Source organism: Nannobrachium achirus, assembly GCF_963921795.1.
Source record: "Nannobrachium achirus genome assembly, chromosome: 8".
In the NCBI taxonomy this organism is placed as follows: domain Eukaryota; kingdom Metazoa; phylum Chordata; class Actinopteri; order Myctophiformes; family Myctophidae; genus Nannobrachium; species Nannobrachium achirus.
In genome coordinates this window covers 41,195,252-41,217,219 of record NC_137817.1, presented here as the reverse complement: position 1 = coordinate 41,217,219, position 21,968 = coordinate 41,195,252, and the positions used below count along the sequence as shown (strand labels likewise).

Below are 21,968 nucleotides of genomic sequence, written 5' to 3'. Positions count from 1 at the left end.
AAGGATGGGGCATAGCGAACTTTTAACAAATCCCTTCTATGCCTCATCTATAGGCAGGGATGGCATAATTTTAGGATAAATGAAGAGAGTGCTTTTCCCAACCAGCAGTAACATCGATTTACATCAAGGGCATTCTTCTGAAAGTTGTTTTGTCATCTTTTGTTGATAATTCGACAACCACTATTGAAATTTTAAACTAATGTAAATCTACCTCAGGATGTACATGCCATTTGTAGATACTAGATGAAGGTACTGTGTTACGTTCTCCAGAAAGGGAAGCTTCAGTCTCACTCTAAATGAAGAAGGACTTTTTGAATGAAGTGTTTGATTGGGAATTCCAGCCACTGGTCTAAATGACAGTTTGCAGTTTGGTTGTTTTTCTATATTAGCTTACATTTAAAGTGGGGCTAGTACTGCTGTCAAACACCAGCACAGTGCAAATATACCTCCAGTTGACCTCCACAGAGCTCAAACCCCTATAAAGCTTTAATCGAGCCAGTTGTCTAAAGCCAGGTACATAAATGTGGACACATTTGGGAATTTCAAGTCTCTGGGAAATATCTTCTTGGGGGATCTTTTTTTTTCTTTTCTTTTTTTGCTAAAATGATCAATTGCTTAAATGTGATTTGTGTTGAAAGATTGTAGTTTATGCTCTTTCCCTAAAATATTGAGTTTCTTAACTATGTTAAGGATATGTATCATGAATCTGAGCATACAGTATGTCTGGATATGAGGATGTGTCTCCTGTACTTTACATCTGAAAGGGTTCTTGCAATGATCTTACTGTTGATCAGAGTGTGTTTTAAAGGAACTGATCCTTTTTTGAGATTTACACACCCTGTGTAAAAAATTGTTTAGATAGAAAACTATTGGTCAGAATCTGAACCAAGACAAACCAGTGAGACAGAACTTTGCTTTGCTCTGTACAGTAGGTTTAGCTTAGCTTCGTGCCAGGTGTGTTGCAATGCAACTGACGGTAACAGTCGTACAGACATGTAGCAATACAACCAGTGTTCCCTTGGAGGTGTTAATATTAAGTGAAGCAATAAGCATAATATCTATCCGTGTGTATGGAACGTTATTAATTTTATTAATTTTAAGGTCATTTTGTGTTATTGTGTTATATGCAAATGATCCCTATGGTTTTCTGATACTTGTATGTATATTTGAATTTTCATTCCAGTCGTTATGTTAAAAGACAAAAGAGACAAAGCATTAGTCCTATATCCCTTCAGTGAAGGACCATACTATTTTATTATTACAGCTTCCTTTTTATGCTATTTATTTTTGTAAAGTTTTTACCTTGGACATGTAATTAACATTTCAGATGCTGCTGTCTTTGAGATTTTTATGTCTGTAATAAAATGATCAAATAAACGTTAAAGTCAACGAGCGCATGTATTTTAATCTTCTGTGCAGTCGATTTACGTTTGCAGTTAAAGCAACGTTGCCCCTTCAGATCCAATCTAGAATACGGTAAGTAAGGTAGTAAGTAACATGACAGGGCCATGCAGGGACGGACTGGGACTAAAATTCAGCCCTGGCATCTTAGCCCAGACCAGCCCCCACAACCAGCGCGCGCGCGCAGATACTCTACCGACTCATCCGGTCGAGGCACATACAAATACACAAGCTCTTAATACCACAACTTTTACAGAACAACATAAATGATAACTACACAACCCACAGGCAACTACACAATCCATAAATTGTATAAGTTAGCGTACAGTTCTCACCAACAAGGAGAGTATGAACATGACTGCATGTCAAAATGTGCATGCAATAAGAAATTTGGCTTGTTAGCTAATGAATGGGAAATAAGTATATTGATCTGAGAAGTGGACACACTTGGGTTATATTATATTTTAGAAATGTGCATTTCATTGCTCAATATGCAGTAAATGCTACTGTATAGGTAGGTAGTAACAGTAAGTGTAAAGGCCAAATAATGCAGTGTTTTAATAATAATTGTATAACCTGTGATAATGCTGAAAGTGAAAGGCCAATACAGTGACAATACTGTATGTGTAGCCTAGAACTGTACATGCAGTATCTATTTTGTCTGCTTTTGATTGATTGATTGAAGAATTTATTAGAAGTTTGCAAAAGAAAAAGGTACAGTTTCATGACAGTACAAATCACTGGTACAAGGTCAACTAAAAGGAGATCCTAGAAAGCCGAGGCTTATTTCCACAGGAACCAGACTTTAAGTATCTCATATAACATTGAAAGACAGACGGGTAGAACATAGTACTTTATCTAGGATAATATCAGTTTCAAAAGCATAACATCAAATACAAACATCAAATGCTGTCCTTTACAGTACACCCATATGGGATGTGGGAACTAAGAAAGGTGCATGATGGCACTTCAAACCTGGTATCCTGATAAAACAAGTGAAAACATATATCTACAAGTTCACAAGTAAATGGGTCTTAAAAGCAATTAATCATGAACCATTATTATAATTATTATGAGAAATGCCCTCCTTAAAGTTGAAACAAAATAAGTTAAGAACCAATTAACCAGTCTGCTTGAAAAGTATGCATCTGTAGCAGCTAGTTGACAGTGCAGAGAGACATAATTGCCTTCCTTTGACCCATTAACAAGGGGCCGTTACTACTTATTGGCATCAGCTGCCAGCTGGACACAGAGCCTGACACAATCACCACCCCTCTGCAGGGCTCTGTGCCTGTCTCATTTCTCCAAAAGCCCTTGAATATGATTGAAAATGATTAAGGATTACTGTGATTATTACTGTGACACTACTCCCCGAAAATATTTTTTGAAAAAAAAAAAAAAAAAAATCCCGGCCCCCCAGCCCTCTGCCCTAGCGGCCCACCGGGCATATGCCCGGTATGCCAGATGGCCAGTCCGCCCCTGGGGCCATGGCAGCCCTGCCATTCAGTGCTGTGAGAGGGGCCTGATGTGACAGGGCCTGACATACAATTCTATTTAGAATCGTAACAGACCCCCCCCCCCCCCCCCCCCCTCCTCCTCAAGTAGGCTATTAATTACATAATAATTACATACTAATAGTCCAATTGTAAAATCTGATGATTGGAAATCAATGAGATGTTTTCTAAATGATAAGCCATAATTAACACAATAAACAAAATACAGTAAAAGCAAAACTTTTAATGGGGTGTGTGGGGGCGGCAAGGGACCTGGATATTGGCTAAGGGTCACTGGCCCCAAAAAAGGATGAGAAGGCTTTGTCCCACAAACAAGGAAAAGCATTGAAGTTACTTTAAAACAATTTTATGAATATCTGTGAAAAACAGTTTTGGTTTGAATTGATTGATCGCCTAAAATGTGTCTATAGAGAGAGAAAAAAATGCAGCCTATCTTTGATTTTATATTTAAAAATATATATATATAAATAAATAAATAAATATATATATATATATATATATATATATATATATATATATATATATATATATATATATATATATATAGGCTATATATATATATATATATATATATATATATAGAGAGAGAGAGAGAGAGAGAGAGAGAGAGAGAGAGAGAGAGATGCTGGAAAAACAGCTTGTTCTTATTAATTAATTCACTGATTTGTTCTATACCAAAATCCACAAATGTATTGCAAAAAGATTATTTTGGACTGAAATACCACAAATGTAAATACACAGTCTGCATAACACTTTGAATTATTTTATTGTAAAGGCTGCCTTTTCAAATGAGCATGAAAGTGTGCTTAATTATTACATATGAGTACTTTTATTTGTTGTTGTTGTTGTTGTTGTTGTTGTTGTGGTAAAGTTGCACGAGCAGATCGCGCGATACTTGGAGCAATCCCGTGCGGCTTCCAATGGCATCGCGAGAAGATCACTCCAAGTACCGTTGGCTTTCCCCAGCAGCCAGCTGAGGGCTTTGCATTTTTAACCCATTTTGGACTCCACCTCAACTATTAAAAGCCTGGATACGGAAGGTAAATACATGTCATCTGTTAGATAACACCAGTAACAATGTCGTTATGTTTACGGAGGCTACGTGGCTGTCTGCAGTGCAGGAAAAGGACGCGTTCTTGCTCCCCTCAGTTGAATGTGTGAGGGGCATTTCTATCCCCTTCCCTCTTATTTCAGAGCGGTTGTTTTTTGCCTCTGTGTTTCCCTTCCTTGGCTGTCTGGAACATTGTCTGGACACAATATGTACATTAGCTTGTCTTTGTTTTGCCGTTATGTTCCCCTGTCAGCCTCGCTACCTACGCAGCAATTAACGACAACTTTGCTAACGTTAGCCAGCTAGCACAGCAGCTAGCTACCGCTTGCCTCTGATTATACTGCTCTGCCGCTTGCTAATGCTGCCTCGCTAACGACTTTTTTTCTCTGTGTTATTGTGGTTGCGCAGACGTTTCTTTTGTTCGACATTTTGGGAGAAGAAGCTGTACTACGTTGTGTTTTGTTCCCTGTGTAAAGCGCTACCACGAGCTTTTTTTTGTGGGAGCAGTGTGACTGGCAAGACAACGTTTTGTTCCAGTGCTGTCTGTGTGTGTGTGTGTTTACGCTAGTGACTTTTCGGGACGTGTTGTCGCTTGCTTGCTGTGCGTGGATGTAAATGTAAACACGGTGGAAGTACCAGGGGGCTGAGCCACGCCCCCTCGGCGCCATCCAAACAAACATCATGAATGGAGCCATTGCTGCTGTCACTGACCTTTCTGTTGTTGTAATTACACGCATCAACATCTACACGAGCACTTAACCATTCTTCCTTCCCGCTGTGATTCATCGTGGTTCATAGTATAATACTAGGCTAGGATTAAGCAAGTGTAGGCCAGTGGTTCTCAAACTTTTTAGTGCCAAGGAACAAGGATCCCCAGATTGACACGTATTAGCCCGCGGACCCCCATTTGAAAAGATATGCCAGGGACCCCCATAAGGTACGATGTGTATGTACGGCTCTAGCAGTGATTCCCAACCATTTTAATTTCAAGGACCCCCAGTTTGACATGCATTAGGCTCCCCCCATTTAACAGCATTTCTATCTCTGAGACCCCAATCTATATAGTAAAATCAATGTTGATTTAACTCAGAGAGTGTACAAATGGACCAGGTCTCTGAGTTACATACCCATAAGTGTCCTTGAGGGAGTTCCAGGGGTCCCCAGCTAAATGATCGCTAGGAATCAAATCCCCAGACCCCACTTTGAGAACCGATGGTGTAGGCGGGGAAGGGCATTAATTTGCACAGAAAGGGCCAAAATACATTTTAAGGATGTGTCTAATAAAATTAGATCTCACTTAAACCGCATACTTATAAATGTCAAGGTTTCTACTTATCCCACTCCCCATAGCTTCCTACTATTTTCACTTGTGAATTGATTTGAAAGTGTGATACACACAACATATATATTATTATGCAGTAGTTTGTTTTGGCTGTGGAAGGCTCACAGTTTTTAGTATGTTTTTATTTATTTATTATTGTTATTACTATTATTATATGTTTATTTTGGGGGTCTATTTTGGGTGTGTGAAGTTGTTTATGCTTTGTTATCAACTGGCAGTGAGAGTGCAGAACTCGCGGCGGGTATGTCTACTTACATAATCATGGCAAACTCAGCAAGGCATCAAGGTAAAACAAACCTCTCGGTGAATAATGCAAGCCCTGTTTGCACATGGCAGGTTAGAACCCCTCCGCCCGGGCCTGTAATTTACATTGGCTGTACCGGGCCAACATGGCCCCAGAGTATTTTCCCTTGGTCTCTCCGTCTGTGTGTGCAGGGTAGCGAGCAGCGAGCTCTCCCTGCGAGAGCCCCTCGACTCGAGCGTTTGTTTGATGGAAAATCTCATGCCTCAGAGAACCCACATGTCTCACAGACAGCTGTGCAGCATCCTGTAGTGCGCTGGCCTCCACATGGGTCTGGCCTGCGCTGCTGCGCATCTGCTTTGATTGTCGTTACGTAACTTGGCATTTCATCCCCAACGCTGTCTACCCTGCTCTCACCCCTCTCACCGCCACTTCCCCAATGAAGGCTCCCGTCCCCTGTGCCTCTCACTTTGTCCCTAACCCAGTTCTTTTCTTCTGTGTCATCATCCAAACGTTTAACCGCTTTCAACCTGGCCTCCCTGATGTTGGGCTCGTCATAATAGGCAAAACATTAACAGCTTGTTCAAAAAAATAGTGAAACTAGCAGATCTACAACATGTTGATCATGCAACGTGTGGTTAAATAGCTAGGGTGGGTGGCATCGATATCACAAATGTGACTACTGGTAGAGCGGCCTTCTGCATTTCACTTGTAACAGTTGTTACAGTTGTTTCAATATGGCAAGATCTGATGTAATTATCCTGTGCCAGCAACTTGTGTGTGTCAATATAGTTTTGAAAGCTTAAAACTCAGCATTTACCTATCAATCTTCCACCCAATAATTTTTCAGATTATTTTTTATTATGTACTGTACTGTAATGCCCAGTAGATAAAACATTAACTGAATAGCATAGTATGCTTTTTTTTTCAACCTCTGCTTGTTGACAATGTACTTTTTCTGTGGAACCTATTTTAGGTTATTGTACAGAAGTTGAAGAGAAATATAGATCAGCACACTGTCTCAATGCTCCCCAAATAATTGTATTAACCAAGCGGTAAAAGAAACACCACGTTTCACAGGCCTTCGTCAAGTGTGCCGAGTACACCAGATATTTTAGAGGGGAGCATTAAGACAGTGTGCAGAACTATTCTTCTCTTCAGTTTTCCATTTTTGATCCAGCACTTGTTGCAATATTTTGGATGTGTGTGTAGCTCTTGACCGCTATTGTACAGAAGTTGCCTCAAAGAAAAGCTCCTATGGTGCTGTACCGTGTTTTTTATATTGACTTCAGATTATTTTGTGTTTGAGGAAGTATTACCAATGAGACCAAGCAGACACACAAAGTGTGAATTGCTAATGCTGCAACTTGATGCAAACAGTGGTTAAAAACTATTTAGATGATTAAGCAGCAGTATGATTTGTAGTATGAGAGTTGCACTTTTAGGGATTCCAGGGAAAGAAACCTTGGCAGTGTTTAGGAATTTAGTTTATTTTTCAAAGTGAGAGAAAGTTAATTTGTTTTTTGCATGATAGAAAATTGTTCCTAAGTAGTATATGAAGCAATATCCTTGTTAAGTTACACTGCAGCAGACCAGCCTGAATATCCGCCCTCATACTTTCCATTTCTTTCACTGCCACTTTAACCTTTACAAAACAAAAGTGGATTTGTCCTGGTGGCTCAGCCATCCTGTAGTCATTGTCAATAAAATAAAATAAAAGGGCAAAAAAAGAAATGGGCGTACCTAAAAGAAAGTAGTAAATGAAACACAGAAAGTAAAGTGTCCCTGTCCCCACAGGAGGACGTCATCCATAACTGTCTGGAGGGATAGCTGACTCCAACATGGGGGTCAAGACGTTCACCCACAGCTCAGCGTCTCACAGCCAGGAGATGCTGGAGAAGCTCAACGCACTGCGCAACGAGGGCCACCTGTGTGACATCACTATCCGGGTGCAGGACAAGCTCTTCTTGGCCCACAAGGTGGTGCTGGCTTGCTGCAGCGACTTCTTCCGCTCCAAGCTGGTTGGCCGGCCCGAAGAAGAGGACAAGTTTGTCTTGGACCTGCACCACGTGACGGTAAGCGGTTTCACCCCTCTCCTGGAGTACGCCTACACCTCGACCCTCTCCATCAGCACGGAGAACATTATCGACGTCCTGGCCGCCGCCAGTTACATGCAGATGTTTGCTGTGGCGAGTACGTGTTCCGAATTTATGAAGTCCAGCATCCTGTGGAGTCCAAGTAACAACGGCATGGCCGCAGACAAACCGCACGACTCTGTGCCTGAAGGGGCTTCGTCGAACTGTACTCTGACTCCCCTGGATGGCAGCCTGTCGCCTGTGTCGTCCGACTGCAGCGTGATGGAGAGGAACCTTCCCGTGAGCCGCGAGTCGCGGCGGAAACGCAAGACCTTCGTCAGCATGGCGTCGCCCGAGAGCCCGCTCAAATGCCCTACGCAAATGGTGACCACCTCCCCTCAGATAGCAAACCCCTCACCTTCTTTCTCTGACGGTGCTGCCCAGCCCATGGACTCATCCCTGGCCTTTCCGTGGACTTTCCCCTTCGGCATCGACCGGAGGTTCCACTCGGACAAACCAAAACGCCCAGAGAGCCCCCGCTGCCTGGAGCAGGCCGCGGCGGGGACGTCGGAGGTGGTAGTGGGGCGGCGGCTCAGTGACTTCCTGACATGCGAGAGCTCGAAGGCGGTTTCGTCGCCCGTGCCGGCGGAGGAAGAGGACGTGAGGGTGAAGGTGGAGCGACTCAGCGACGAGGAGGTGCAGGAGAACTCTTCCCAGCCGGTCAGCGCCTCCCAGAGCTCTTTGAGCGACCAGCAGACAGTACCAGGGAGCGAACAGGTGCAGGAAGAGCTGCTCATCAGCCCGCAGTCCTCCTCCATAGGTGAGATTTCTAAAATACGCTACAGTACGTACCAGGAGTGAATTACTCATCACAGAATAGGTTAGAGTAGACTTTTCATCACAAAGTATGATTCTACAGGACGTCATACTACTTATGTCTGCTCTTTGCTGTACCATTATCCCAGTAAGCAGACAGAGGAACAGCTGTTAACAGGTGTCTCCGTCTGTTCTCTTAACAGGGTCGATGGATGAGGGAGTATCTGAGGGATTGCCATCCATGCAAAGCACGTCTAATGCCGGAGGACATGCAGAAGACGATGAAAGGTAACATGATTTGTTGAAACTTGCGGTTGAACAATAGGAAACGTATAGCTCATCATTTCCTTCACCAGGCAGTGCGCGTCTGTACCACACCTGCTTAGGTCATCATGAATTGTTATGTTCCAATAGCAAAAGTATGACAAACGATGGTACGTTGCTGGGAAACAACACAGTGCCTCAGGTCATAAGATGAATACACGATGATATGAAAGCTAAACATGCACTTAACTGGAAGTGAATGCGTCAGTAGACTATTAAAATCCAATATCTAGCCAGGCCTTTCAAGTGATATTATACACGTTTTCAAGTTTGGCACAATAGCGTCCCTTGTTGGCGGCAAGCAGCACTTCCTCAGTGCTTTCAATTAGCTTTCAATCAATTTCCTGTTAACCTCTCTCTTCTGTGTCTTAACACAGCTCCACCGGGAGAGCACAGCAAGACTTTAAAGCGATAGTATGCTGCCATTGAACTAGCGAAAGAGATTTATTTTGCCCAACTCAGTCAACTCGGGCAGCACTCCTTCAACGGCTGGTACAAATTCTGACTTGTGTTAGATTTGGCAGACACTTTCCCCAAGTGTGCCCATAACCTCAATCATCTTTTAATATAAACCTAAACATAACCTTGCCATTTGGTGGTGGAGGTAGTGTTACACAGCCTGAGATTAAGTTCTGGCTGGTTGGGTAAAATCAAGGCAAGAATGTTCCTCGCTCCAGAGCACTTGCAGGTCCAGCAGTGAAAACACTCAGTGCATTGTATTGCCAGTCGGTGCGGTCTGTTGACTTAAGAACTTACACAAAATTATATATTGAAATATCATCTCATAGCCATACGTCTTTCTTAAGGCATGAGTGAAAGAAAATACAATCAAGAAGATAAATCTCAGGCAGTCAGAGTAGTTTTTGCATTTTTTAGCTGTTCGATGTTTTACACCAAGATTTGCCAATCTGTATGCTATACAATAATTCCAGAGGTACCAAGTTCAAGGATGTTTATGTGTCACATATACGTTTGACAAAAAGAGAATTTATTGAGAATCAGCCTACTACTCCAACTGGTTGCCATGGCAGCATGACCTACAATTTCAAACCACAGCCGTGTGCAGTTTGGTGAGAGAAGTAGCAGGGGGAAAAAGAAATAAAATCATCGTTAGTTGGGGGTTACTGTGTTTACCTGCCTCAGGGCTCCGGAGCATGCACCCAAAAATGTATCAAGTGCAACAAAAACCTAATAAATAATTAATTACTGACACAGAGTGTCTGTTTCAGCTTTTTGTTTTCTCCCTCCTCACGCATATTCTTAAAGCCAGACAGCACCAATGCAACTACTCGTAACTCCTTGCAACAAAACACTTTTTAAGGCCAGTCCACACCAATGCAACTCCTTGCTAAAGCCTATATTTGAGATGGCTATTTCATAATAGAAAAATAAAATAAACTGGGATAACCCACGGCACAGCCTTCTTCAGGGTTGAAGCGACTGCCATTGGGGATAATAAAGTGGTTGCATGTTGTAGGGCTGACCCAAAAAATCGAATATTCGAAGCTTCGTTCGAAGGCACGGTATTCGAATTTGAAAAAGAAATTCGAATAATCGGCCGCGGCCGTTTGTCCTTTGGGGGGGCCGCGTGCCTTAGCTTGCGATGCAGTCACACATTTCGGTGCCAAACCAGTGTCGGTGTAACATCCATGTATGCGGTTGCTGTCTTCCAAATTCCACCACACGCACGCTGACAGACACACGAGTGTGTTCTTCAACAGGAAACAAACAGCGAAAATTTGATTTTACAAAACGGACCCCGTCAGCGTTGTTTTAAAGAGGAAAAAAGAGCTTAAAACCAACTTGCTAGGGTTACGTCGTCGTGGTGTTGATGACAAGTTTATATCGGATCTGCAAGCTCAAAACTAGTCGCGTCCGCATAGAGTTGTCTGAGCCTGACCGTCAGCTTTCGGTTGATGAGTGGAACGTTAAAACAGACACACTGCAGTGCAATTATTTACTATAAAATCTACTATTACATTTGCGATGTACAGTACACCTTGGGACTTGGGAGTTAATCTGTTATATAGGGCTCTTGAGTCGCGCTGCTGCTGTTTGCTGTTGCAGCCGCAGTGTGTTAGCCTACATTACAGACGTGATGTGATTATGTCAATCCTACTGTACTGTACTTTTCTTTAATATAGAAAACATTCGTATCATAGCCTATTCTTCTTCTTCTTCCTCATTGTATTGTTGTATTTATTGAAAATCGGGAGCTTTATTATGAGGAAAAAACTGGTGTGTTTTCCCTTTTAAAATTGGGTAAAATCACGCATTTTTAAACACATTTCCTTAACGGTTATCACTTATGTAACCGATAAACGTTTGCTCCCCCCCCGCGGTCGCCGTCACCGAAGCTTCGAAGTTCGCCCGATTTTGGCGAACGAGCTTCGATTTAAAAAAATTCAATCGAAGGTCAGCCCTAGCATGTTGCAAGGAGTTGCATTGGTGTGGACTGGCTTTTAGAGGACCCGCCCCTGCGCTGCGTAGCCCCCGCAGAGAAAGTCTCACTCTCTGTCACTCACTCAGTGTTATGTGTGCCCATGGTGGCTTGTCATTTCATTTGCTACAATTTATGGTGTATTAGCTGTTATTTAGCTCACAAGCTCATTGATGTGGACAAGTGCACAAGTGTTTTGGTTGACAAAGATGACAGCACTTAAGTGCTATTAGAAAATACTTCGCATTTGAGTCACATAACCCCACACAATACAAGCAATATACGAGCATTGCTGACAAAAAAGGAAGGACATCTATAAAGCATTTCAAGAGCTTGATGACAGCTAAACTCGATGGCGCAATAAACTGTAGTGGTAAAGTGTGTAGTCCTGTTGTTGCCAGCCATTTGTAGCCTCACAGTGAAGCTGATGATAATTTCCTGTTGTGGTAGTTTGCATATCCAGTCTAGAGAGGATACGGAATTGGGAGTGTGTGCGTGCGTGCGTGCGTGCGTGCGTGCGTGCGTGCGTGCGCGCGTGTGTGTATGATAAGTTTCTGTTTTAAAGCGATGTATTGTAGTGGCTTAACCCACCTGAGGCAGATTCTACAAATGTCTTCTAATCGAAAGGTTTTTTGAAAAACATATGTTTCTATCATCAGTAGTTCTCAAACCTTTTCATGACAAGGACCCTCAAATTTATATGTATTACAAAATGTTTAATTCCAGGGACGCCCAGAAGCAAAGATTTGAGTTTCCGAAGTTTGCTTTAAAAACATATATATATTCAAAGATTAAAGTCTTGTGATTTTTCTACAAGCTCACAGCGCAGCAATCGGTGCAATGCCAGGGTTTCCTGCAGGAAAAAGTCTTGACCAGGGGGGATCTCGAATATTTTAGCTAATTAAATAATTAATTAATTCACTTAATTTGTAATATTAATTCTTAATTTTGCCCTATAAAAAACCACATAAATGTGCCCATGATGACGGAAAACACAACTAAATTCCATCCATCCATCCATCCATCTTCAACCGCTTATCCAGAATCGGGTCGCGGGGGTAACAGTTCCAACTGAGACCTCCAGATTTCCTTATCCCGAGCAACTTCCTCCACTCCCTCAGGGAGTATACCGAGGCGTTCCCAAGCCAGTCTGGAGATATAATCCTTCCATCTGGTCTTTGGTCTGCCACGGGGTCTCCTCCCAGTGGGACGTGCATCGAGGACCTTCCTAGGAAGGTGCTCACACAACTAAATTAATTCCCTTATTTTAGACTAATTCTTATTTTTGCCCTCAACATAAAAGGAGAGGTTGACTCTTGTCTCTTGGCCAGGGGGGACAGATTTTAGGCCAGGGGGCCCCCCTGGCCTATAAAGTGCTGCAGGAAACCCTGAATGCTGTGAGCTTGTATATCTGCTATTTTTGAATAGCCAAAGTATAAAAAAATAATGATCAAAGTGGTTAAAATCTAAAGTGACACAGTAATAGAAACAGACAATAAGATAAAACCAAAGGGCACAAAATGCTGGGTACCTAAATGATGTGCTGGTGCACCTCCAATAAAAAAGGTTAGTCTGGAGCCCTGTGGCTGTACTCTTTACCATGTGTTTTCCTTATTTCAGGCTGGAAGGGATCCAGTACCCCTACCATCTGTACATCAGCCCCTCGGCCCGCCCTGGTACTAACGGTCCTGACAGGCCCTTTCAATGTCCCACCTGTGGAGTGCGATTCACACGCATCCAGAACCTGAAGCAGCACATGCTCATACACTCTGGTAAGAAAAGAAACACTTTGCATTGGGTTGCATTCAAATGTGTTTAAATCCCCTGAGGCCAGTTTCTGAAAACATGCCGCGTGTGAGATTTTAGGACATTTATTCTCCGCTTATGTTTAGATGAGGAGAAAATATACAAATGGCTCCAGTGGCTCTATTGTATTACGATACAGTTGGCCTTAAACTGTGTACTCGGGAAGTGTTTATTTAAAAGTGCAGAGGGTTAGTAAATGCCTTTGACATTTATTATATATGCAACAATTCACTGGTGGCTTATGATAGTAGCCGTGCCTGTATCTACCTGGAGAATAGTTTACCACTGTGCGTATTTACATGAACTCTGCTCTGTTTGACGTTGTGATGAGTGGAATAGATGAGGCTTTAATATCCAGACTCGGGGCATTCCTGAGAACACTAATTTGGAAAACACACAATGCTCTGTCTCAGGGAAAATACACACTCGTCATGCCAACAGACACACGCACATACACACTGGAGCTGAGCTGTGTGATGGTAAAGGCCGGTGTTGAGCATGTTGTTGTATCTTCACAAAGACTTGTCTGAGTCACAAACAGCGGCTGTTGCAGTAGTTTGTCTTCATTTAATGGGGGTTGTACAAGTCACAAGTGCAGGAAATCCTTCATTACACTTCAATTTGAGTATGTTAAATTTAAGGCCACGAATGAGCCTTAAATAAAGCAGTTTAATAAAGTGATTGGATTTATATAATTTGTGTAGTGATTATAGTCACTGAGACAAGTTGTCACAAAATATGGAAGATGAAACGCCATAATACAGCCCCATGTCTGTGGAACGCCCTCCCTGTACACCTGAGAGCACCACAGTCCACTGTGGCTTTTAAAAAAGGACTAAAAACCTAACAAATTGTTTTCTTAATTGTTCTTGGGCCTTTTCTTTTTGTCTAGTTATTCATTTGACCCTTTAGTTTAGCCTATCAGGGTCCCACTCTGATTGGTTGGTTGCCTATGCTGTTTCACTGTTGCACTTTGAGATTTGCAAGAATTCAAAGTGCGTTATAAATCAAATGTATTATTATTATTAATAGTGTAGTTATACATGATAATAGAGGTTTAACTTTACTTCCCTCTTTTTCCCTAGGTATTAAGCCCTTCCAGTGTGACCGCTGTGGGAAAAAGTTCACGCGGGCCTACTCGCTAAAGATGCATCGGCTAAAGCACGAAGGTAAACGCTGTTTCCGGTGCCAGATTTGTAGTGCCACATTCACGTCCTTCGGTGAATATAAGCACCACATGAGGGTCTCCCGGCATATAATCCGCAAGCCGCGGATTTACGAGTGCAAAACGTGTGGCGCCATGTTCACCAACTCTGGCAATTTAATTGTTCATCTGAGGAGTCTGAACCATGAAGCATCCGAACTAGCAAACTACTTCCAGAGCAGGTGAGGAGTCCGGGGGCACACAGACCCCCAACATCATTTACTCAGACAGTCATGCCTGGATCTGAAGATAATCTCTTCAGTTTAATTTCTAAAAATCCAATCCCTGGGGGTGAATTTGATTGATTGTTTGTCACTGATGAATTTATTTGTTTGTTTGTTCTTGTTTTGAATCACTATATCGAGTGCCCTTCAAGTATTTTGGGGGTATGTGGTAGGCCGGGGCCACACATTTAAAGCACATGCTTTTTACTTTATTCATTCGCTATGGAAGTCACGTGTTTTTAAGAGGCAAGCTTGCTCTAAGCCAGGGGTGCCCAAAAGGTAGATTGTGATCTACTAGTAGATCACCAAGGGTGTGCAGGTAGACCACATGACATGCCTCTAAAAATATGTAATTAAAATATAAAAAGAATATGTCAATATGACATCAAGAAGGGCCTGTCAGATCCCTTCATGGCTTCTAAAGTAGGAAAACCTCCAATGCAATACTTTGTTCAAGAGTCAGTAGCATTACAAAGAACCCCAAAACCTACCACTTCCATACAGAATGGAATGAAGACATTTCCAGTATTTCCCATTTATTTCCCTTATAGTAAGTGTGTTTGTTTAAAATGTAACGCCAGTGCTGCTATTCCAAAGCCCCCCCCCCCAGGCCCTCAGCTAAAACATTTTGGATGGGTAGATCATGTTGAGCTAGTCATTTTAAAAGTAGATCACACGTCAAAAAAGTGTGGGCACCCCTGCTCTAAGCTTTTCTCAAGGCTGTCCTTGAGCCACAAAGCGAGCTTGCCTTTTCAAAACATGTGACTTCCATACGGAATGAATTGGGAGCTGCTTTACCTCCCACCTGCCCCCAGGTAAAGCATAAAGCATGTGCTTTAAATGTGTGGCCCCGGCCTTAGAGGTGTTTCAATCCAGGTGTAACTACAGGTTTACAGTCAAGTACTTGTCTGTTGTACTTTTAAGTACAATTAATATCTTGAAGTAAAATCTGTAATCCAATAAAGTTTTGTTATAGTGGTGTAGCACAAACAACTGTAGCTACTCTTAATATTACCCTGTGGGTGTGTCTAGAAGTTGGTTTATCAACTATACCTGAATCAATTAACTTGCAACTTTGAAACCACACGCAACACAATTGAGTCAGACTCATAATAATCATAATAATGCAGTTTTATTCGCCCCTGCTCAATGGAGTTGTTTTTGTATGAACAAGCCAGTCCACAGAAGCCATAGTAAGACACAGCCCAGTCTTAAGTCTTTTATAAAGTGGCCGTGTGCTTTTATATCCCAGACTTTTCCACTTCTTAATCAACTCAAGCCCTCACAGGTCGGCTTGGGCTCAAACGGGCCATCGACTCCTCAAGAGTTTTATAGTAGAATGTCTACGCCTGACATCATAACTCTGTGGAAAATTCTCTGGCAAGCCAGTTAAGACTCTTAACTCCCATCCACAAGCTTCTTGTAAAAAGATATGTTAACTGCATTGTATTTTTTAAAGTGCTTATTTCCAGACCAGCATGTCATATTGCAGATAGATTACCATATGCCATTAAGCTTTAGTCTTTGCCACACAATAACACATATGCTTAACCTTAAATTTTGTCCTGGATACTGAGGTCTCGAGCCTTTAGCATAGTCAGTCAGGGTGAAAGGATTCTAAAGCTACAGGGATAGGTCAGCATAACTAAGTGCATCTTAGCTGTAGTAAATATGGCATGTGGACTTACATAGTGGTTGACAGCATAATGAAGATGTGTTCAGAATTTGTTCAAATGGTTTTTGTTGTTTTCATTTTGGAAGAGTTTCAGGGTCTCCATTTAATGCCTCACAACTGCTTCTGGTTTTGATTGCAACTAAAATCTCTTAAATCCTCCATTAGGCATGTTTGCAGCAGTTGACACCCTCTAGTAGGATGGCATTGTTTGGAGTAGGAGCGAGAACTGTGACAATCAGCATTTTGACTGTAGGCCCATCGCTTATGTCTTAAACTTGGTTGCACGCCAGTGTTGTGCGCTGAAAGTATGAAAAGCCATCTACAGGCTCACAACACTTGGCATCGTTATGCGTTGTGAACTTATAGATCAGCTATTTCCGATTCGTGACATGGCGCTAAGCGAGATTTAAATGAGGCCTTACTTTTAAGATTATTTTGATAAATACCCGAGGACCTGGCTGCAATCAGTTGGAAGCAAAATGTTCTCACCATTTGAGAACAAACATTAACCATTTTAAGCCCTGCATTTTGTCCATTTTGTCATGCACAACAAATAGCGTAAATAGCCATTTTTCTGGCTCACCACGAGTCGCATCACGACAGGTTGTGAACTTGTAAATTCACGTTTTTCTGCCTTTTCTTTTTTTGCCCAAAATCGGGACACCAGGGTCAATGTGTTTAAGTAATAATGAAGCCTTTGGGACTTTGATCAATGTTTATAAAACTTCCTTTTGGTTCCCGTCTCTCTTATGGTCCTCTCTCTTCCCGCCCTGCAGTGATTTCCTCGTGCCCGACTACCTGAGCCAGGTGCAGGAGGAGGAGGAGGCTCTGGGAGTCCAGTACGACTTGGAGCAGGAGCCGCCCCACCATCACCCGGCCTTCCCCGGCAGCGCCGCCTCCGCTCCAATCGCCAACAACGCCGCCTCCTCTTCGGTCCAGTTGCCCGTCATTTCCCAGGTGGTCTCCTCCTCCACACAGAACTGCGAGAGCTCCCCTGGTTTCCTGTCTCCCGACCCCCTGGACCCTCTGGAAGCCCAGTCCTCCCTCAAGCTGGAGGCGGAGGTCACGGCGGTGCTAACGGAGGAGGCCAAGCGAGACGCTAAATCCCCGGTGGACTGTGGAGAGGAGGAGCAGCAGCAGCACGCCCCAACCAAGGAGCTGTCTTCCATTACCATCGAGTAATGACAAGTCTTCTGCTCCCCTCCCCGGCCAATTACAAGTCAGTACGAGTTCCTAGACTTCACCCTTCCTTTTGGAAAGTGCCTGAGATTTCCCCCCCATTTCAACAAGTAATATGTAGAGGAAGGAGGAGTGTTGACTTTGTCAACAAGTGACAAATCAAGAAAAAGAAAATAAAGCAGTTAGCAGTTTATTCCTAGCACTGATGGTAGTATGGGCAGAGACTGTGTTGCTCCTTCAGTGCCAGTTCTAACTGGCAACCATTCATGTCACTTACTATTATCTATATTTCAAAAGCCTGTACTGTACTTTAAATATTTGAATGCTATGTGTGTTGGCTGTTGTGAAGTGTGACTTGTCAGGTGTGTGTATGTGTATTACTCTTTATCAGTATGAACACAATATGTTTGTAAGACAACTTTTTAAATAGTTTTTCAAAAACTTGAAATGGCATCGACGGAGAGATGCCGTTTTCCCCTTAAACTATCGGCTCTATATCTTATTTATTTCTGTTACACTAAGATCCATTTAGTGGTTTCAGTTGGTTCAAAACCAAAATTTAATTTAAATTATGTGATGGCTTTCTCGGATTCACAAAACTCACTTTAAATAACCATGTTGCCATTAGAAGAAAAATCAAGTCCACGGAAAGTAGAGTTGCATCAAACAGCGTTATACTAATACGCGTTGTAAGGCATGGGGATGTAGCATTTCATGTCGCATCTAGCCTCTGGATGTCTCAGGCCATCTTGTCCTTTAAGACAGTTTGTCAATTTGTAGTGCATCACTTTTACAGCTACGTGTTTCTAACTTCTCTTTTTGTATCTATTTGTGAAGCCATGTCTGCTTTATTTGATGCTACAATAGGAGAGACATCAAAGGAGGTGCTGTATAAAGAGGAAATGACTTGCCAGTTCCACAGCTCATGAGCCGCATTAGAACTGAATTCACGGCGATTCAGTTTCTGTCTACATGTTACGTTCTGCTACCTGGTTGAACCCCCTGGACTCCACTAATATAATAATCTTTGAAAGCTTTGATTATAGTATGACTATAGCTTCCAGCATTATTTGGGCCAAAAGTCTTTGTTCATCACTACAGATATTGTCTCAAATTACACCAGGCAAATGTTAAGTTATATGATGCTTTAAAGACAGACAAGTGAACAGCACGTGTTTGCGCGCACGTGTGTGGGTGCATGTACTGCACTGTAAGTCGTATATGGACCGGTTAGGCCACAGAATAAGCCGTTTCTGTTTGTACGCTGTACCGTCCCTGACGGTGTGCATTTCCTTATTGCTAGGGCTGCACAGTATTAACAAAAATAAGCTTTTTGATAAAATAGCCACCATATTAATTGTTCACAAACCTCTTCACTCAACTTCTTTAGCACTTGGAGGGTGGGGGGAAGGCATATGTAATTGCCTGAATTTGGGTTAAGTTACCGTTTTGCCAACAGTCACTATGACAATTTAGGGAACAAAATAAATGTATTGCACTTCTTTCCATTTCTATTCACCTGTCTCACCAGCAGTCTGCTCCACACTGCATTTCCCTCTATGGCTGATAGATGCAGGACTAAAAAGACTGTGATTGACCCCTCAGCAGGAATAGGCGATGATGTACCCTTGTTATAAAACCACACCAGGTTGTTCCAAATGAACTAAAAGTATGTACAATGTATTGTGCAGCCCTACTAATTGCTACTTATTTAGATTTGCTTTCCTTCCTGCTGACTAATGGTCAAAACCTCGGAGTTCTGTTAGCTGTATTGTGCCACCATGATAGTCATTCTGTAGATCAGCATAGTTGTGCCTGTATTATAAGAAGACAATGATACGCAATACGCATGGTAAATCCATGAGATGAATGCTACTGATATTTATTACTTGTCTTATTTAGTGAAACCTTCATTCTTAATTTAATACCGGTTGCCTCCTGAAAACGGTCTAAACAGTAAACGTTGATGTTATTCACTATACAGACCACCTTAAATACATGGTAGGAGATGATTGTGAACTCAACAATGAATAAACCTAATTGTGCTATGATTTCTTATAGCATGCTAGTAATCAGAAATTCATTGAGAAGAGTCTTAAAACAGTTTCTGTCATCTCTTGCCAGCCTATGACTTCCTTTATGAAAGTTGTGCCATTTTGCCCTCTTATCAGGGTGTGAATTGAGCTCCCCCCATTGGACCAAATGTTCTGTCTCTTTGGAGAGTTACCATGGCAATCAGTAATTGCACACAATAAGTGAAAGAGATAATCAGTCTATGTGGTCCATGTTGATTTAGTAAAAGGGTTGTGCTTTTTTGCCCCTTAAAACACTGTATTTGTGCATAAACAAAGGCTAGCCTTACTAAATGGACCTATTTAACTTGAGTTGCACAATCTTAAGACTTTGACATTTTAAGAAAACTTTTCTATTCTCCATTTGTACGTGGTACACTTGTCATCTGTTCCATTCAGCTGTGTGTGTCTGTACTCAAATGACTTTTTTTATAAAGAAAAATGCTGCTGTTTGTCGAAACGCAAAAAGTGCCCGAAATATTTTTGTGAATCATTCGTGTGCAATAAATGGACAGGTGTTTTTAACGGTTCTAACTCAATATTTTTTGTTTCTTTGAACAATGAATAGAAAGAATGTATCATTTGTTTTTATTCAAAAATATGACTGAAGCTGATGAGTTTAGAAGTCCATTTGATCTGTGAAATGGTAAAATGGCACTTCGTTATCAAAGAAGTGGTTGTGTGTTTTTTTTTTTCTTTCTTTTAAGTGGGTTTGTTCATTTGAAAGGTTGCATGTCCATGTGGTCGTTTTTGTTTTTGGATCGGAGAGCATGTTCAGCTTCTTGTCTTCTGTTGGCTGCTTGTTCCAGTGATGCCAAGTTGAGGTGATGTGTGCTCTGTCATGGCCTTACGTGTTAATGCCTTTTTTATCCAACTTCATTTGTTTCGGTTTTTCGTCGCATGTCTTTTATTCCTCCTCTGTTCTCTATGTAGTTCCTTTTTTTTGTGTGTGCAATGGTTTTAAAAATCTGCCAATTATATACGGTATACATGCCTTTTCAGTGTACACACACACAATGTATACATTTTCTGATTCATACAGTTTTGTTTGAAAATAGGAGAAAAACAAAAAAGGTAGCTCTTCATATCGACATAAATATATATAAATATATATATTTTTGGTGACTTTTGTATTATGGTTGCTGTTTCATGGGTATGCCATGTTTGGATATTCTTGTTTAATGTGAATAGAGAACCTTAGTTTTCAGAGTGTGAGGGCCTCTGCAAGCCCTCAGCTTGTGACCGTCTGCAATGTGTATATATACATACATAACTATATTGCATATTCTTTATACCGTAGGTTACTTGACTGCAACCTGCTTTGAAACAGTTGTATTTTGTGTCTTTGATACTGTATGTAGAAAGTAGTTTCAAGAAATATTTCCGAAAACATCCCAGACAAATTACGCGACCTGCACATTGTACATGACCGACCAGACATTTTGCTGTGTTTTGAGTGTTTTAACTGGATAATATTCCACAGCTTGGCTATTAAAACTGATTTCAGACCACTCTGTACTGTAAAAGTTTATGGTTGTTCTCAATCTTGGCTAGTGTTCCGACCTTTCAGTCCTGTTGTTTTTGTAAGAGTATAACATGTAAATAAAAACAATGTTAAATCTAGGGAAGTCTCTGAGGGTTTTTATTTCATCCCTGTATTAGTGTTAATCTCAGTAATGCTGATATTTTCTCTGAGCCTCTTTTGTGATTGATTTATTTGGTGATAAAAGAAGAGGGCACATCAGCACTTCCATAACATATACAGTATACTACAGTATGTGCTTTGCATACAGGGCTGCTGGGTCTCAAGAGCTGAGCTGACAATAAAGTACTATCCTACTAATAAAGGAGCAAACTAACGCTCTAACGCTCACGCTCTAACGCTCACGCTTATCTACGTTTATCTATTCACTCGCTTCAGCAACTGATCCCAAAGTTCTCATGGTATTGGCCATTAGCATTATACCAACGCTGACGGAGCCCGAATTTCATTTCTCCCAAATTAAAGCAGTTTTTTTAGCGTTTTCTTAACCACTTCTGTTGAACTCTGCTGTCTGTTGCCAGGGTTACGGTCCGTTCCTCCAGGCCATGGGATCTGTAGCCCCACACACACACCCCTTTCTCTCACAGTTAGGAATGTTTCTCTCTCTCTCTCTCTCTCTCTCTCTCTCTCACACACTTTCACCGGGTGCGTTTGACATATTTTGGAGCACATATCTTCGAACGGGTAAGGTCTAGTATCATATAACGCACATTATCACTGAGGATAAAAACTCAAAGCCCTAATGAAATATATATACGGTATATATAACATCTCTGTGCAATAATATATTCTTTTTGATGGTTTCTGGGGCTTCAACCATAATACTGTCTGGGTTACTGTTAGATACATTATATATGTGCTTAGCCATAGGGTAATCCAAATGGGCTTTTCCGATATCATACTTGCGCTCAGAGACTCAGAGAGTCATCTCTTTGTCCAGCCTATGTAAAACAGGCAATGGACACAACACTTGTCTACTTGTTTTGCTCGAAGAAAAGGAAAAATACTATTTTTGTATCATAGTTCTTATTTGTGTGTGTGCAGCTGTTACGCAGCTTTTG

The 21,968-nt window shown here is 41.7% G+C and overlaps 1 protein-coding gene across 1 annotated transcript; it reads left to right on the top strand.

Moving 5' to 3' along the window:
• The first annotated feature begins 3,880 nt into the window (after nucleotides 1-3,880).
• zbtb44 (zinc finger and BTB domain containing 44) lies at nucleotides 3,881-20,865 on the top strand. Its single transcript, XM_080731389.1, has 6 exons — nucleotides 3,881-3,955; nucleotides 7,347-8,444; nucleotides 8,644-8,728; nucleotides 12,825-12,976; nucleotides 14,096-14,396; nucleotides 16,890-20,865. The coding sequence occupies exons 2-6, from the start codon at nucleotides 7,391-7,393 to the stop codon at nucleotides 17,293-17,295; spliced, it is 1,998 nt and encodes a 665-aa protein (XP_080587515.1). The 5' UTR covers nucleotides 3,881-3,955; nucleotides 7,347-7,390; the 3' UTR covers nucleotides 17,296-20,865.
• The last annotated feature ends 1,103 nt before the right edge of the window (nucleotides 20,866-21,968 follow it).

Coding starts and splice junctions, on each gene's coding strand:
- zbtb44 (XM_080731389.1), top strand. CDS start 7,391: ATGGGGGTCAAGACGTTCACCCACAGCTCAGCGTCTCACAGCCAGGAG. Junction 12,977..14,095: donor GCACATGCTCATACACTCTG/GTAAGAAAAGAA, acceptor CTTTTTCCCTAG/GTATTAAGCCCTTCCAGTGT. Junction 14,397..16,889: donor GCAAACTACTTCCAGAGCAG/GTGAGGAGTCCG, acceptor CCCGCCCTGCAG/TGATTTCCTCGTGCCCGACT.